The sequence below is a fragment of the Triturus cristatus genome, chromosome 4_1 (genome assembly GCF_964204655.1).
Source record: "Triturus cristatus chromosome 4_1, aTriCri1.1, whole genome shotgun sequence".
Classification (NCBI taxonomy): domain Eukaryota; kingdom Metazoa; phylum Chordata; class Amphibia; order Caudata; family Salamandridae; genus Triturus; species Triturus cristatus.
In genome coordinates, this window is record NC_140585.1 from 1212026190 (window position 1) to 1212045096 (window position 18907).

General features: G+C 47.2%; 1 protein-coding gene across 8 annotated transcripts in view; it reads left to right on the plus strand.

The window, feature by feature from the left end:
- SCN8A (sodium voltage-gated channel alpha subunit 8) overlaps positions 1–18907 on the plus strand; it is an 828048-nt gene that overhangs the window by 620598 nt on the left and 188543 nt on the right. For all 8 annotated transcript variants that reach the window (XM_085654551.1, XM_085654553.1, XM_085654556.1 and 5 more), the window contains one exon: positions 4346–4630. In XM_085654551.1, the coding sequence (XP_085510677.1) occupies positions 4346–4630 (285 nt within the window). The remainder of the gene's footprint in view (positions 1–4345; positions 4631–18907) is intronic.

The window sequence follows — 18907 nt, forward strand, 5'->3', positions numbered from 1 at the left end:
TTTTCATATGAATTACCATTCATTCAAGATTAACCTTTGTATGGAAAAATAAATACAGAAAATTGTCGAAAGTAAAAATGAACAGCTTTCCTTAAATAAAGTGCAAATTATAAACAGAAGAAAGATTATAATTAAAAAATTAGGAGGCAATTTGTGAAAGGAAGATCAGTGAAGAGTGACAAGAAATGTGATTGGGGACATTCATTTCAGGGAAAGAAAGAGCATATCCACCTTTTGCCTTTTTTGTAGGTAAGGATTCATCATTTGCTACAGACAGCCTTTCCTTTATAGCATACCATTCCAACCCTTAGTTGTCTATTAGAAAGGCAATGCTTGCTCTGTTTTTGTTCACTTATTTTCTGAGACCGAGGTCATTTTCACAGCTTCTTGCTGGCGCCTACATGTTTGTAGATCATAAGTGGGCATGTATCTCCTGCCCAGTTAAAAGTTTTTCCAGATATATATATATATGTGTGTGTGTGTGTGTACATATATATATGTATATATTTATATGTTCATATATATATATATATATATATACACACACACATACATGCATACATAGCCACACACACTCCAGCCCCAGAAGCGGTGGTGTGCTTGGGTTTGAGACCCGAATGAATGACAAAACTCCTCTTGACTCTGAAAGAGAAATCATGCTCTAGTGATGAAGAGGGTGAAGAATTTTAATCACTAAAGCATGTGTGCGCCTCCTCTTTCTGAGCCAAGAGCCGTTTATCATCAGATATATATATATGTATATATAGAGAGAGAGAATGAGCACAGATAATTTCAATGAAAAGGCGGTATGGATTGACTTTTTTTTAAATAGTAATTCCATGGTATCCATTCAAAGAAAGTCATCACAGTGAACTTGTCAGCTAACCATCTGCACTTTGGAATAAATAGGTTTGTAGTTGCCTACAGTTGCCATTTACACAACACAGAAAAGGCTTTGTTTGTGGGTGACAGTCAGAGCTGTTACACAGAACTATTACCTTTTTATCAATGCAAGTGCACAGTCATTTAGGTCTGAAGCTATATTTCAAACATTTTGTAAACATATTATGTTTAGAATTATTTTAATAAAGTAAACCTTATTGTCTTTATTGTTGCTTCCTGTAATTCTGTAATATGATAGAGCTCATCCATTGTGTTTGCTCTATCATATCACATTTCTAACATAGTTAAACTGTACCCAGTGGGAAGAGGGAATATATATAAAGATTTGCCACTGAAAATGTCACTTCGTAGTCTAAATATAGACCAAGGAACTCTACATTTTGTTAAGTGCATGTGTGTGTAAAGCAAATACACTACACACACAGAATAAAGTAAAAGACAGTACTCATCAAATTCAGGCAAGCACAACCAACATAATTATATTACACTCAAGAAAGGGAGCCATTCAGGGGACGTTTTAAAACTATCATGCAGATAAAACAAAGAAAGAACAAAAAAGCATTTATGTTATGCTGGAGGAACAAACATGTTAAGGTGGGGAAGGGTGGCCAGCACTTCAGTGGTTTAATGAATGCAGCAGAGGATGAATGGAAACTATCGATGATAAAATAAATAGGTCTTTGAGCAGCAGGCTGGAGAAGAAAGTCAGATATGGATTCTGAAATTATTAAGCTTATGATTCAAGAAGATAAAGTGTATGTATTTGAGCAAAAGTTAGAAGAGTCGTGTAACGATCTGTTTCGTGCACACCTGGACAAAATTACAATTTATTTTTCCTTGCATATTTTTCAAAACATTCTAGGAAATAAATGTCACCAGGCATTTGCCGGAAAATTGCATGCAGTGGCCTATCACACACACACAAGTCACACAAGATTCTAGCAGGAGACTGGTTTGAGCAGAAAATGTCCTTCGGCTTCTACAGTATGCTTCAGTTTACAGTTCCTGCAACACATTTTCTGCTCAAATCAGTCTCTCATTTGAAAAACAGATGTGTGTAAAAACTAAACCTGGAGAGGGAGAAAGTTATCTCAACCCCAACCTTTGGGAATAATGCAAGATTTTGCTTTTTTAACACAATTTATACCAGGCCTAGTTGTATGGCACAAGGGACAAAGCAGAAGTGAGCATGAAGTGAGTAGAAAAAAGAGGAGTATTTGAATCAGTAACTTCTATGGAATTTTGAGAAGTTGATTGTTAACCTACACAAAGGATGTTGCTTTCTCCACAAGTGGATAGGCCACCGGTTGAGATAGCAAATATTCTATAGCAGGATATTTAATGGATCATTAGAGTGCCTTATACCAAATACTGTGTAAGGTCACCATACACAGAAAATGTTAACGCTGAACTTGTCTCATACTGCCAAATAAACATGGTGGTTATGAAGAGATTGCCAGCTGTAGGACAATCATCTGATCCCAAATGGAAATTGAAGTAGTTAAATCTGTAATAGAGAAGAGAACTGTGAAATGTATATAAACCAGTGGTTTACAGTCCACTCAGCAGCACAGTTCAACAGTGAGATTGTTGTACCTGAGAAATATCACTTGGATTTTGTCACCGGGTATGATGAAAATGGATAATGGCAGGGGTGATGGATATTTTCTGTTTAGGGTTTGATAAGGGTATTTCATATTATGTGATACTAAGAAGAAGAACAGTCTTGGAGCTGACAGGTAGAGTAGGAAACTGGTTTAGCAACTGGAATATTAACCAGTGGTAAAGAGGGTTGGGGCATTAAATTGATTCTCATCAGTGTGAGGAGACCAAGGATCCCTTGTTTGTCTTATTCCTTACAGTTTATTTACAGGGGGAATTAATTACAGAGGGGTTGGACATTAACCTGTTCCTGCTTGCAAATGATGCAAAAATTGACTGTATGGGTAGCGCTCAAGAAGGAGATAAGACACCTTCAAAAGTTGGGGAAGTGAACTGGTCCTGGAGAAAGCAACTAATGTTAAGTGTTTCCCAGTGCAAAGACTATACTATACATCAGACCCAAAAATCAAGGGTAAATTATAAGATGGACGGAAAGGTTTTCAAGATTGCTATGTTGGTTAGGCTTTTCCAACAGATGGGGATAACCTAAGAGCTACTCTTAATGTGAAAAAGGGTTGGGAGGAGCAACAAAAATAATGGGGTGATGAGGATGCAGATTGTTTCTGAAATGGGGCTCTATCTGAGATACCGTTTCTGGTGTCGAGGCCACATCTCAACTATGATAAATAGAAGAGTCAGTCCAGATGTGTTAAGCTTGTTATAAACCACGGGTTGCAGGAAGAGCCTCACAAACTCAAAATGGAGGCAATAAACGAAGGAAGATATAAGGGGCATTATAGACATTAAAGTGCCTAAATGGAATAAAATAGATCAATAAAGCCAGGATTTTAAATGAAGAAGTAGTCTGAGGCTGCAGTTGGAGGCTGTAGAAAGGAGGATCTGGAATAACATGAGGACATTAGTTCATGGAACATCTTAGCTGAGATAGTAGATAAAAAAGAGGACATTGCTATAATATATATTTAAAAGAATAATCATTATTAATGCTACTGCTTCATGAAGGAAAATATTTTCATGTGTAAACATTTTATTTTGTTCTAACCATATGTTGCTTTTCCAAAGGAGGGAATGTGGCTTTTTCTCCATTGAGCCAGCATTAACTGCATGTTCAGCTATTTGCCTGTGACAACTTGATTGGCCTGCATTGCACATAATATTTCAATCACCAAGTCACTGTGTACTTCAAAGGGTAGGTAATTCAATGTGTTGTAATGGCTTTGTTTTAAATAAGGGGTGATTTGCTGAAGACCACATCGTGATATACTTTACCCTATATCTAACTCATGATTCACCTAAAACACATATAGATAATAAACTAAAACAAATCTAGATAAAAGTATCTTTTAACATTTAATGTGCCTTCAATTTGTGTCAGATGGTCTCTCACTTTATTGTTGTTTTTAAAAGTAGCCTAGACCATCTTTTTTGCATGCACAACACATAATTTAAATTATTGTAACAAAATTGCTGAATCAGATTTGGGTGGCATGTTAAGTGAGATGCTTAAGAAGAAGTCTCCAAATTAACCGTTGACGCTTGAGGGGATGGCTTTGTGCGGGTAGGCATGACTTACTCCTGAAATACACCAGAATTTCTAGGAATAAGTCGCACCTATTTACGATCAAAACTTTCTGAGTGGAGTATGTTGGCCAAGCAATGCTTTTTCCTAGTTCTTTATAGCAGATGACTTCAGCCATAAATAGGAATGGTAACTAATCATTAGTGGTCTTTAGCATCCCTCTTCCTTGTAAGAATAATTTATAGTGGCTTTTAAGTCATGACTTATAACTTTAACGTTCTTTTTCCTCTTCTGGTACAGGTGGTAGTGAACGCCTTGGTAGGGGCCATCCCTTCCATTATGAACGTGCTGCTGGTCTGCCTTATCTTTTGGCTGATTTTTAGCATCATGGGGGTTAACCTGTTTGCTGGGAAGTTCTATTACTGCTTTAATGAAACCGCAGAAGCACGTTTTGAAATAGAAGAGATTGAGAATGAGACCGAATGCTTTAGATTGATTGAAACAAACCCAGAAGAAATCAGGTGGAAAAATGTAAAAATCAACTTCGACAATGTTGGAGCTGGATACCTTGCACTTCTTCAAATAGTAAGTTTGCGTTCATTTTCGACAGTGTATTCTTTTTGGACCAGCATAGATTCTTGTTGTTAACACTTTGGTTCAGAAATGTATATATGAGCTACGTTGGGACAGCAAATATGCTATTGATGAATAGCAACCATGTGCAGATGGATAGAACACATGCAGAGGAGAATCAAAATATTTAAAACATATTAGTTAGTGTTTCTTCAGAGGTACACAATTACATGACGCTTGCATTTGTGTTATAGTTTAAGAAAAAAAGGGGTTTTAAACTTATAATAGTAAACTATTGATTTGTTGTTCTATGCTTTTTACTGTGTAGTGCAATGTTCATCATATATTCTTGTTGTGATGGGTTTCTTGTTTTGGTGACTGCTTCTTTGTTACGCTGTAAACTTGAAAGAATGTCTGTCAAAAGGAGGGATCTAGAGCATTTTAATGATATTATTTTTACAATTATTTATCCAATTGGTCTGCCAAATGACTAACCAATCCTGTGAAAGACCCTAACTTCTATCAAAATTTTAGTTAACATTTTGCTACTGTTAAGGATTGGTAAACATATGAACGAGCCTTTAAATGCATTCTTATACCTAGGCCTCTTAAGTACTTCAGATGAGGTCTGCATAAGGATTGTATCTAGGATCAGATGCCCGCACACTTCTGAGGCTTCCTGCCAGCACTCATTTTATCATTTCTGTAAATGTACAAAACTGGCTGTCTCTCTAGACTCTTTGACGAGGATGTTTTGATTTAATGAATTAATTTGTTTTTTTATAGAAAGTCCTTGTTTTCTACTGACTTCTGATACATTCCTCTGGCTTTTCTTAGAGTTGGTGCTTCTGTGCTTTTCAGATCTGGTTTCAAAAAATGTAAATCCTGTTCTGCCCACTGGATCTTTCATAGATTCATATGCTTGACTGATTCGCTGTCGTTGAAGTAATAGTCCCTCTGTAACTTTAACATAGCCGGATCAGGCAAAGTCTGCCTGGTTAGTCCCAAACACTGCCTCTTTATTAGAACATTCATTTGATTGTAAACGGCCCAAACTTCAGCCTAAGAGGTGAGAGTGCTCTCTGGCTCACCCCTTCCAGTGTTCTTCACTCCCCAAATTTCTACTGAACATCGACATTGTGTGGAAAGGAGTTAAAGAGCTTTGGTCCTGCTACTGTATCCGTTATGTCTACACATCACCTAAGAAAGGAGTTAAAAAGATGCTTTCATTGGTAAAGTGTAGTTTTTCAATCATCATCATCTTTGTTTTTGTTTAAAGGTAAAGAACTGGCAAAAACAAATGATATTGACAAATCTAACAAAAGCCATTTCAAGCCTTATGACTCCTGTGGAAAAATGAGCTTTCACAGATGACCACCACTAAAGGGTTGTTTGTATCCAGAACACAAGCCTTAGGGCTGAAAACATTTTTGAACGTTTTTCTGCAAAACCTTTCATGGGCAAAGAAGGAAGGCTCTTGAGATAGCTCCAAAAGGCCAAAGCTGGGCTACATCCCGCCTCAGGGGATGAGTCTCAATCGAGCTTCCATAGGTCTGGAGAGACAAAAGCTGAAAAAAGGAAGCTGAAACTCTTTAGGCTTTCACAAAATGGATGGTGCCTAGAAACAGTCTTCTAGTAAAAAACACCTCAAGAAAGGACTCCAAAAAGCTGAGCAACCAACTTTTCCTGAGAAGCAACACGAAAAGAGGCATTCTCCCACTTCTATGCCTCCTTCTCGGGCAAAAAAGGCAAGGGCTGTCATACCATCAATGGCTCTGCCTAAGACTGTGGTCGATGACCCATTGTCAATGCCACAAGTCAAAGGCCAGAGACAGTTATCAGCATGCCAGCAGAAAGAAAAAAATGCTATAAAAGCCTTTGACCCTTGCCCCACCGATAAGCAGACTGAAATGTTGAGGAGACTATGGATGACTGAACTGTTGACTAGACAACTGACCTCAGAAGAGACAATACCACCATCATTGAGCGGCCCATCCACATCAGCATCCCCTTGCAAAACTACAATGTCTCAAAGCAAAGTTTAGGGGACTTATGCCTGGAGCACACTTATCCTGGCACAGTACCTCTCTTCCGATCCTGAGGATTCATATGGAGCAGCAAATAGCCCAGGGCAAATTACAATTCTATGGAAGGACACAGAAGAAGAGCAATTGTATTAGTTGAAAAGGCAATAGGAATCCTTACATCTTAATTGTCCTTAGCATCACTGGGAGAAGCAAGATTGAGAATATTATGATAGACACAAGGCCTAGGATGAAGGAGGTTCCCAGCAGTACATCTTTACAATCTGGTGTGGCTCACAGCTGCAGACCCCGTTCCAGGTACTCCTCAGCTGCAGCGGTCTAACAGAGATTGTTTGACTATGCACTCTGTGTCCTCCCGTGTGGTAGAAAGGGTCTCTGTTGTATTGGACTTAAACCTACAGGCTTCCCCTAGGTTGGGTGAGATTCTCTGACCCTGCTGGAGGTGAGACTTTCTTGTTCCACTCTGCCATGCCTGAGTCTTATGAACTCCAATTGGCTGGTCTGGACCCCAATCTCATTCCTACTTACAACTCGTTAGCTGGAACATAGCGGGAATCAAATCTAAGTTGCCTGATCTTGAGTGGGGAAATTACATAACAAATTTCTGATCTGTCTCTTTCAAGAAACTTGAGCAGTAGATATGGTTCATAGGCAGGGGTTTACTAAATATTCCATTGAAGCTACAGTTCCGCTAATTGGCAGGCCTTTTTGGAGGTCTCATTGTATGGGTCAAAACATCGCTTAACTGTCTAATAAAGGTTATGAACACTAATTGCCCAGATCTTCTAGTACTTAAATTGGCACCTGAATCCTGGACACCTTACCTTTTGGTCAATGTATACAACCTGTCCCTTTAACAAATCCCCTCTAACTCTAAAATCCCTCTGCACTGTTATAGGTTTATGGAAAGCTACCTTCAGTTAGTGTGAGAAGTTGGCCTGATATATGATGTCACTGATTCTAGTGTACACCCTGTATCAGTCCAAACAACCCTTATGGTGATTGGTTGTAAAGTCAACCTTATAGACCAGCTATCCTAGTGGTAGCATGGACAAGAGCAGTCTTAGGCTAAACTCTGAATGGCATGTGAAGCCAGCTGTTATACCATTTGTAACCCCTTGAATACCAAATGAAAGGACACCTCAACAGATATATATATAAAATAAAGTGTATTTATTCTAGTCAAACCTTCAGCACTCTTTATGAGATTCGAGGTAAGTACAACACAGTCTTATTCAAGCATACATTAAGTCACACAGGTAAGTAAAACAGTTAGGCCCTAGGGGCCACGCAAACCATATACTAAGTAAGTGGTATAAGGACCACTGTCACGGAAATAGGATAGGCCTAGGCCTAGGGAATCGCTGGGGCTACACTATACTACCCAAGGTTAGGAAGTGGGAGGCCCACGGGATTCAGGTGCAGAGTGGAAACACTCACGCGTAATGCGTATAATCGATAGAAATAGTACAGTTCAGAATTAATAAGATTAGGACACTTCTGGAGTAGCTAGGAAGTCAAGACTTGAGAACTAGACACTAGGATAGTCAATACCCTGATGAGCACCGGAGTACCCAAGTTACCTAGCCCACGGGCTGCGGGTGCATAGGTGTGAACTTGCGTCGGGTTTCGTCGTCGACTCCTATGGATGCCTGAAGGAAAGATGCTGACTGGCAGTCAGTGAAGAGTGTCCGGTGGATCCCAAGGCCGGGATCAAGAAGGAAGGATACCTGCAAGCAGAAGGGACAGAGTGTGGGTCACTAGCCAGTGACCACGTGGAACCAGGAAGGAACCAGGCGATGTCGGGAGATTGCAGGTGAAGATGTGAAGCTTGTCGCAGCAGCCACGGGTACCAGGAGACGTCGAGGACGACCAGGACCAGGAGCCGAGCTGTCCCACGAAGGCTCTTGCTGTCGGCGGCGTCGAAGTCGAACTAGGACTCACCAAGCCTTGGCAAGCGGAACCCACGAAGAATGGAGGACTTGCTTCTGGAAGACCAGGAAGGTCTGGGGTGCTTCTCTTTTACAGAGGAGCAGGAGCCAGTCTGGAAGAGCCAAACCAGCAGTCGAAAATCGTAGGTGTGTCGTCGCAAAGGTTACTAGCAAACGGGCAAGCAACCGGACAGACGCGGCAAGCAGGAAAATGCAGAAGGGCCCCACGCAGGACTCGTGGAGTGTGGGGGGCGGATCTTCGGTGCAGATGGTGCTTGGGGTTGGGGCTTCTCAATCCTCGGTGCACAACTTCGAGGGTGCCTCAGAAGCTGCGCTGGAAGATACTCGCCACTTTTCCCAGGTAGCCGGTCCCACGTCTCTCGTCGCCTCCACGGATCTCAGCTCGGCTGTGGATGTGGATCAGGGTCGTAGAAGTCTGGAAGTCAAGGCTCTGGTCAGGCTCTGCAGTCGGTCCCTCGTAGAACTTCAGCAAAGGGTAAGTCTCTTGATGGTGCCTGTTCGCACAGGGTGGCCACTCCTTGGCCACAAGGGAGATTCTTCAGTCTTCTTCTTTCGTCGAATGTCGTAGGTCCAGAGTTTCTGTTAAAGTTGCAGGTTCAGGATAATCTAATTTAGCAGGGCCCAACTAGCTACTAATATACTGGGCTAGTGGGCTGGGCTACCTGCAAGGTCCCTCCTATGGGTGGGACCAGGAAGGGGGAGTGGCTACACCCCCTTTCCTTTGTCCAGTTTCGCGCCAGAGCTGGGGCTGGAGTGCCCCAGCACCAGTTTGAACTGGACTATGCATGGAGCACCTTGTGTGCCCCAGGCATGTCTCATTCCTTTCAGCCCTCCCTGCCCCAATACACTAAAGTCTGTCTGGGGAGGTGCTAGCACCTCCCCAAGCAGGAAACCTATTGTCCAGGCCTCCCTGGCTGGGAGAGCTCCCAGCAGTAGGAGGTCAGACTCGTGTCTGTGGCAGCAGCATCCATTTTGTGATGCTGAGGCTTTGGTGAGAGTTAAACAGCAAAGTAGGATTTTAACATGTCTCTCCCTCTAGAAGGGAGCAATAATATCCTCATCACCAGATAGGGTATGGGGGTATTATTCCAAAGTGTTAGACACCTTATACGACATGTTTAGATAAAGCCAAACCATAGTTACCATAACCGTTTAAGATTATAAGGTACTTTAATTGTATATGGTAGGCTATATGTTATGTTATGTTATGTTAACTTTTATTTTTATAGCGCACGGCTACTCCGTGGAGTGTCCAGGCGCTTTATCGAGGCAGCTCAGTAAAACAGAAAGCATGAAACAAACAAAAGAAAAAGACAGAGACACCCTAAAGGTTAAAAAGCCACGTCTTGAGGCTCTTCCTAAACAAAAGGAGAGAAGGGGAGGACCGTAGGTCCAAAGGCAAAGAGTTCCACAACTGAGGGGCCCTCAAACTAAAAGAGCGACCCCCAGTGCGGGCCTTCCTCACCCGAGGAACCACCGCGAGAAACAAAGATTCCGACCGCAGAGATCTAGCTGGGCGGTAGAAAGACAGTCTCCGCTGTAGATACTTTTTTTTTTTTTTTTTTTTTATTGGCATTTGGTATATTTTACAATCAAACATCAACCAGAACATTGCGGTCACAGCACAACAGCATCCTTCATCCAAGTTTCCTGTTCGTTTCCTAATCAGAGGTCTTCTATACCCAACACCCTTCCCCTTGCATACTAGTCGTTCGTGGGTTCTGTTGAAACAGTTTGCAGATATTGGGTTAGGTATACCCAGTAGTCCCTGGGTGTTGATCCAGCAGGGAGTTCTTCCTCGTAAGTTCTCAGGGTATCTCTACAGTACGTTAAGTCCGTAAGCCAGTCTTTCGGTTTTGGGATTCGCCTCCCATTCCAGCATAGCGAGACCCTTCTTTTGGCCATTAGCAACGCAATCACACAGAATCTGCGCTTTAGTGCCCGTAGGTCAGGCAGCAGTCCCAGCAAGCAGGTTTTGGCTTCGCAGCGCACCTCACCACCCACCATGACCCCCAGCAATTTCGTCACCTTCTCTCAGTAGTCTCCTACTGCCGCGCAGGACCATGCCAGATGCATGAAATCTGCCCCTTCAGCTCCACAGCGTTCGCATCTAGAATCCGCACGCAGCCCATATCGCTGTAGCCTAGCCGGTGTGTAGTACGTCTGGTGTAGGTATTTGAAATGTAGTATGCGGAGGTTACCATTGGGCGTCAGCATTCCCGTCAGGGTGCATGCCGTTGTCCACTCCTCCTCCGTTAACTGCGTGTCTAGGCAGCTGTTCCACTTGTCCATGGAAGCGTGTGTGTTCCCCGCTATGTCCCCCTGCATTTTTATATATAGTGTTGATACCAGGTGCTTTTTTTCAGGTGTGGTTATCAGCCATTGCAACGCGGTCAGTTCCTGCGGTTCCAACGGGTACGTTGGATACAGATGTTTCACAGCTTTCTGCAGCCTATGATAGTTGAAACGAAATAATGTAGACATGTTACTAAGGTATGTTAGATGTTCAATTGTTTTAAAGGTCCCATCCTCGTACAAGTCCCCTACATTTCAATGCCCACTTGGCGCAGTAAGTCCAATCCCACCCTTTCTTGCGTTACCGAGATGGCCGGATGCCATTGAAGCCTGAGCGCCGGGGCATACAGTGGCAGTTTATTGGCCAGTCTGCCCATGGTATGCCATGCTTTGTTCGTGGCGTCAACGGTATTTATGTCTCGCGTGTGCAAAGGGGGCCTACGGTGAGTAATGATCGCCTCAAGTGGAATTGGCATTGCATCTCCCTCCTCAATCGCAGTGTGGGTGAGAAATGGGATCCTGTGGTACCAATAATGTGCGTATTGTGCCTGCGCACAGAGATAGTAGAGATAGAGGTCTGGGACCCCGAACCCTCCTTGACTGTACGGTAATGTGAGCGTCCGCATCTCCACCCTGGCCGTCTTTCCCGCCCAGACAAGCCTGAGGACCATCGAAGCAATCCTGCGGAACACCTCCTTTGGGGGGTGTATAGGGATGTTAGCGAACAGGTAGAGTAACTTCGGCAGTACTACCATCTTGACCACAGCGATACGATCAGCCAGCGATAGAGGCAATTGAATCCATCTCCCCACCTTCTCCTCTAGCATGTCAATCACCGTCCCGTAATTAGCCCTGATCACAATTTCCGGATCCCTGTGGAACCACACACCCAGATATTTTATCGGTTCCGTTTTCCACTCCAAAGGGTAATCTATGGGGTGCGGGTGTGTGGTGTCGGTCAAGGGAATAATCAGTGATTTGGCCCAGTTTATAGTGACACCAGATTGACGCGCGAATTTTATGTATTCCCTCAATAACGGATTCAGATTGGTCTGTGGGTCTCTCACGTATAGCAGCATATCATCTGCATACAACGATATGTGCAATGGCCGTTGCGGAAACTGAAGGGCCGAATAGTGATGTCCCTGTCTTATCTTGCAGGCAAGGGGCTCCAGTGCTATTGCGAACAAGAGAGGGGATAGCGGGCATCCCTGCCTCGTCCCCCTCCGGATATCAATGGTGTCTGAGATATAGTTATTCACCCGAATCCTCGCCACAGGCGCATCATATAATAGGTGGATCCACTGGAGAAACATGAGCGGGAAGCCCATCCTCCGCAGTACCTTAGTCATATATGTCCACTCTAGAGAGTCAAAGGCTTTGGCTGCGTCTAGAAAGACCGCCGCAGCCTTCGTCTCTGGCGTTAAATAGTGTGAAAGCGCAAACAGCGTTCTTGTATTGTGCGCAGTGGAGCGCTCGGGTATGAATCCAGACTGGTCAGGCAAGATCAATCTGGGCATCAGCTGGTTTAGCCGAGCAGCCAGCAGTTTGGCCAGTATCTTGTTGTCCACGTTTATGAGGGACAGCGGTCTATATGAGTCGCAAAGCTCCGTATCTTTCTGTGGCTTGGGGAGTGCTAATAGTAATGCTTCACGTAAGGTTGGCGGCAGGTGTTGTTGCTCATGGGCATTACCATACATTTCCACCAGGCGGGGGGCCAGCTGGTCAACAAACGCCTTATAAAATTTGCACGTAAAGCCATCTGGGCCCGGAGCCTTACCATTTGGTAGCGACTTAATTATTTCTGCGACCTCCTCCACTGTGATGGGTTGGGATAGGTATTCACGATGTGCGTCCGATAGCCACGCTATCGCCACATCTTCAAGGTACTCCCCAATTTCAGCCTCAGTGGCCGTAGGCCTGGAGGCATACAGCTCTCCGTATGCAGCCATAAATTCCCCTAGTATTTCTCGCTCACCATATTTCCGCTCTCCTAGCCGTCCACGGATCACCTGTATGTTCTGCGGTGCGCGTCCCTCACATATGTTAGCCGCCAATCGCCTATCTGGCCTGCCGCCCTCCCCATAGGCCCTCGCCACCTGTCGTTTCATGGTGTATTTAATTTCATCATCCGCAAGCCTCTGAAATTCGGATAGAGCTATCCGAATGTCCCCCAGTATCCGAGCATTTTGAGTGCCCTCGTATTCCCGTTCTAGTACTCGGAGCTTGTCTTCTTTGGCTCCGATTTGCTTTTGAATATCTTTAAGGATGCCCGCATTGGTGCTGATGCAAACGCCTCGTATCGTTGCCTTGCAGGCCTCCCAGAGCACTCCCGGGTCGGTCGCAGTGGGCGCATTATTGTCAAAATATTCCTGTATCGCCTGCCCAATGGCATCAGCGTATAGGGGGTCTATGAGTGCCTTAGCATTAAATCTCCAGCTGAATGGAGGTGGTGTGTAGTTCGGGAGCTCCAATGTGAGGAGCACTGGGCTGTGGTCGGATAGTGTTCTGGGTAGGTGACGAACTTCCCTCGTCCACAATGCAACCTCCCCCGACACCAGCCAGTAGTCTATGCGGGACCAGCTACCTCGCGACGTAGTCACATGGGTAGCAGCCAGCTCAGCCGGGTGTCTACTCCTCCAAATATCAGTGAGTGCCCTATCTATCATTATGTCCTGGAGGACATGGAGTGCGCGCCTATGTGGTTCTGTTGTCGTCCCAGATCGGTCAATGTCATCGCAGAGCGCAAGATTAAAGTCTCCACCCCACACCACGTGTGGAGCCTGCAGTTCGCGCAGTTTGCTCCACAGTGACTGGTAGAATTGCGGATCGTCCACATTAGGCCCATAGACATTCACCACAGCCAGCCTCTGGCCCCGCAGGAGACCGGTTAGAATAACAAACCGCCCCACATCATCCTTCTCGACCCCCTCAATTGTATATTTAAGTCCTTTTCTTATCAGCACCATCACCCCCCGCGCATATGAGGAGTAAGAGGAATAGTGTACTGATTCGGCCCATCTGCGGCCCACAGTTATTCGGCGCGACGGTGCGCAGTGGGTTTCCTGTATGAGTGCAATGTCTACGCGCTGTCTGTCTAGATATGCCAGCGTGTGCCTAATTTTTTTGGGGTTACCAAGCCCCCGAACATTCCACGTTAATAATCGGATATATCCCTCCCTCAATCTGGTATCAGCCATTTCCCCGTATCAGCATGCATGCCCCAGGCACCCCCACGTCCAGTGAACGCGTCCCTATAGCTTTCGTAGCGGGTAATGACCATCTTGTTTCTCAGCAAACGTACTTGGATTTCAGCAATGCGTCTCATGTACAGTGACCAACATTTCAACTTCCCAACCACACCCCCCTTCCCCCCACCCACTTCAGCACCCCAACCATGCCAAAGACATACCCCATAACTAAGTTTAAACATTAGGGTAACTGGATTCGGGGATCTCCCTTTGTTTGGGGGGACGGCCTAGAACACACTACTCCATCCAACTCAATGGATGTGGACGGGGACAAATCATTGTTCAGAACCCATTGGGCCCCATATCCATGTAAGCATCTGAGTGACTCTCCCCAGGGCCCAACGCAGCCGCATCAGTGTTCATATCGTCCCATTTACGGTTTTACTGTCCTGCCAGCAGACGAGCTCCCTCCAGTCATTTGTTTGTCCCTCCTCCCGCCCCTTACCTATGTATCTATGATCTAGGTCTGGGAGGCAGGGTTTGTTGCTCTCGCTGCTCTTCTGGGGGGGCCGTCCTCAATCCCAGAGAACCCCCATGCCCTCCCAGCATGGGACGGCTGCTTCCCACGCTACGCGGGCCCTGTCTGGCAATGGCGTCCCACCACCGATGGCCCGCAGGCAAGAGTCAGCTCTGTATCACCATGACGGACATAGCGGCACTGTTACCGGACATCATCCCCTCACATTCCCCGGTATGTGTGTGCGCAGTAGGTGCAGTCTCCGTCTGTGCCATGCCAGAAGTCGCCTTACCGGCCATATCGCTCTCCGCAGCCCATTCCGGCAGGGCCGCAGGATCAGCACACGGTGTAGAGTCGCTTAGTCTTTCCTCTGGTATTTCTTTGCACAAGTTATTAGTCAGTGTCCGCATTTTGTTCAACTCTCCGCCTCTCCTTTCGCTTAGCACCGATTTTTTTGGTGAGTTCCTGCGCCTCTCGGGGCGAATGGCACAGCGTCGCACGTCCATCGTGTGTTATTCGAAGCCGGGCAGGATATAGCATGGCGTAATCGACCCCCATCTCACGAAGTTTCTTTTTTACCGGATTGAACTCCTTCCGCGCTTGTTGAACTGCGAGTGTAAAGTCCGGATAGAACGCCAGGGTGTTTCCTTGGTGCGTGATCTGTTGCTTTTCACGCGCTATTCGGAGGACAGCATCGCGGTCCCTGTAATTGAGGACTCTGGCGACTATAGGCCGCGGAGGCGCCCCGGGCTTCGGTCTCGGGGCCAGTGTCCTGTGGGCCCGCTCAATGAGGAACATTGGGGATAGGTGCTCCGCGCCCACAATTTCCTTAATTAACTCCTCAACATACGTCTCCATCCGTCCAGTGTTGGTAGACTCCGGAACCCCCGTGATTCTCACGTTATTGCGTCTTGAGCGCGCCTCCAAATCCTCTGCCTTGTTTTTTAGCACCTCCATCAGTCTCTCAGCCTCCGTATATTTCTGAGTTGTGGTTTGCGAAGCGTCCTCCAGCGCCCCAATTCGATTCTCTGCCTCCGTCAGGCGCTCCCCGTGCGCGTCCAATTTCGCCGCCATGTTATCAACACGCAGCGTGATAGTGTCTAGTTTGCCATGTACATCCTGTAGGCTCTGCTGGATGGCCCTCAGCGCCTCCGCCATGCCCCGTGGTGTCGAGTCCTCAGCACCCGGTACTTCGTCTGGTGACATTACAGCGCCTTTGGTCTGGCGCTTAGTTTCAAATGGAAGCTTTGTCTGTGTCTTCTCTGGTTTCCCCATTTTGTCCGCTTGCGCCCCTGGGCCCCGGGGGTCCCGCCGACACAGCCACCGACCGGCACCTTCCCCCCCCCAGGTGGGATTGGGGGGTGTCGTAGTATTATGGCAGTTTCTCAGGCTCTCACCTCTGCATGCCAATCTGGGCTCCAGTGCCGTCCGTCAGTGCCCCATGACCGCCATGCGGCCCAGCTCTCACCGTAGCGCCGGCAGGCCTGCGTAGTCGGCACCCTCCACGGCGCGTACCATGTAATGCTCGCAGTGGCAGCGTCACGCCAGCCGCCTATGTATCTCGCCAGTGTCCGGACTTTTCATTGCCCTGCAGCCAGCTTGTAGTACACGTCCACTCCGGCCCTCCGCAGCGTCCCTCCGACCTCGCGGTCGACGCCGCCGCCCAGCGCTATTTGCCTCCAGCCGCGCAGCTTCACCGCGGCCCAACCCTCACCTCTTCAGCGGTCAGGCCGGCGGACAGCATGCAGCTCCTCCCAGGGCAGCGCCCGTCCGCAGCGTTGTCTTGTCTGGGCGCGGCTTCCGCAGCGCTCTTCTGTCGTTGTCCGTGCTCTCCGGTCCACCGCGGCGTGTCAGCAAAGGATATCCGAGGGCCATTCAGTGTTCGCATCACTCACAAGCATCGGTCTTCAGTGGCTGGGCCTCCACCTGCAAGGTCGCGTCTTCGCGTCGTCGGGCGCCGCCATCTTGGGAGCCGTTAGCTTCTCGCACCGCGGATCACTTGGGTCCTTGTTTTCAAGGCTCGCAGGGCATCTGAGTTGTTCTCGTGCTCCCCTACCGTGGAGGGCAGCCTCGGATCAGTGCAGCGACATTTTCTGGCTTCGGAGCGCCCCCGGTCATGCTTTTTTCGGCATTTGCGTTCCCCGTCCGGCGGAGCTGTCTCAAGAGGCAGCCATTCCGCTGTGCGCCCTCTAGCGCCCCCCTCCGCTGTAGATACTTTGCTCCGGCGCCAAAAAGCGCTTTATGCGCCAGGGTCAGTGCTTTAAACATAATCCGCTTCCGGATAGGTAACCAATGAAGCGATCGCACCAGACCCGAAGCTCTCGCTCGCCTATGAAGGCCAAAGATGGCCCGGGCCGCGGAGTTCTGCACAACCTGCAGCCGCTGAACCAGATATTCCGGAGGACCTACATAAAGGACGCTCGCGTAGTCCAATCTGGAGCCTATCAAGGCTTGCACAGTGATCTTTCTATGCTCTTCTGTGAGTAAAGGCAGGAACTTCCGGAGCATCTTAAGAATGCCGAAGCAGTTACCCACCAGGCCAGAAATATGTGAGCTCAGTGACAAGCTATTGTCAACCTTCACTCCCAGATTCTTAGCCACGAGCGATGCCTGGACAGGGGAAGCCATACCTAATGGCCACCAGGCCTGCCAGTCAGGGTCCAGAGAGCACCCGAAAAACAACACCTCCGATTTACTGGAGTTTGCCTTAAGGCTGTTCCGCTGGAACCAGCCAAAGACCATCTCCAAGCAACCCCGGATGTTCTCTCCATCGAAAGCCTGATCTTTCCCACACGTGAAGAGCAGTTGAGTGTCATCAGCGTAGGATACGATCCGGGCCCCAAAGGACTCCACCAGTGCCGCCAAAGGTGTCATAAAGATGTTGAACAGAGTCGGGCTCAACACAGAACCCTGTGGAACACCGACTCCCAATGGCGGCATCTCGGCGGAGCTCGGAGAGGCCCAGACCGTTTGTCGGCGGCCCTCGAGAAAAGATGTAAACCAATTGAACACCGTCCCCCTCAGACCGATGTCATAAAGTCTGGAGAGGAGCACCTCATAGGGGACGGTGTCAAAGGCCGCCGACAAATCCAGCATGACGAGCATGGCCCTTCCTCCAGAATCCAGTGTCTCCCTGATGATCTCCGACACTTCCAGAAGTGCCGTCTCCGTACTTAAATTAGGACGGAAACCGGACTGCGATGGATGGAACAAATCATTGGATTCGAGAAAGCTAGAGAGAACGCCATGTACATGCTTCTCTGTAATCTTAGCCAAGGCCGGCAGAAGGGAAATCGGCCTATAATTGGCCAAAACCTCAGAGTCCAACCCAGGCTTTTTGAGGAGGGGGATCACCATAGCTCTTTTCCAGGGCACCGGAACCCTCCCCTCCCTCAAGGATAGATTCACCAAAGGGTTGACTAGTGGGTTAACCACGGCCGCCATCTTGGCCAAAAATTTGGCAGGACAAGAATCCAATGGTGAGCCCGATTTAAGGTTGGCCAGAAGAGCAAAAGAAACATCGGCCGAGACAGGAGGAAACTCAGCAAGAACCGCACCCTGCGCGGACGGGGAGGACAATCCGGCCATCGGACTGGAACACACCTCCACAGACCTCACTGGGAAAGAGTCCTGGATAGATTTTATCTTATCCGTGAAAAATTTGGCCAGATCACAGACCCAGCGCTCCGATGGAACACTGTGGGCCACGTTGGATCTGGGCGCCGTAAACTCCCTCACCACAGTAAAGATCTCTTTACAAGAGTTGGAGGCAGTCTCAATCCTCCTGGCCAGATAATCCTTTTTCTCCCGGATAATATCCTGATGATAGGATTTAATCATTGTCCTATAAGCCAATCTAGCTTCCGGGTCATAGCGAAGGCGCCATGCCCTCTCGGCCACCTTACACTGGGCACGAGTAGCACACAATGCCTTCGTGAACCATGGGGCTGAAACCCTCTTAGCCCTATCCCGAGGGGCCATTGCGGGGGCCAGATCGTTCAGCCTCTCCAACAGCCATCCCTGCAAGGACTCCACATCCTGCTCTAAATCCCCTGAAAGAGGGCAAGGATGGTCCATAGCAGCCTGAGCCAGCAGCTCAGGTGTGACTCTGTGCAGAGCCCTTTGAACAGTGCCATGCTGTCTGGGGGCGCTACTGAATGATTTTTCGCCACCCAATACACCAAATCTGGCCAACCTATGGTCGGTCCAGAGCACCGGAAGGAGCTCAACATCAACAAGAGGAACCGAGGAGAAAACCTGATCTAAAGTATGTCCCTTGTCGTGTGTGG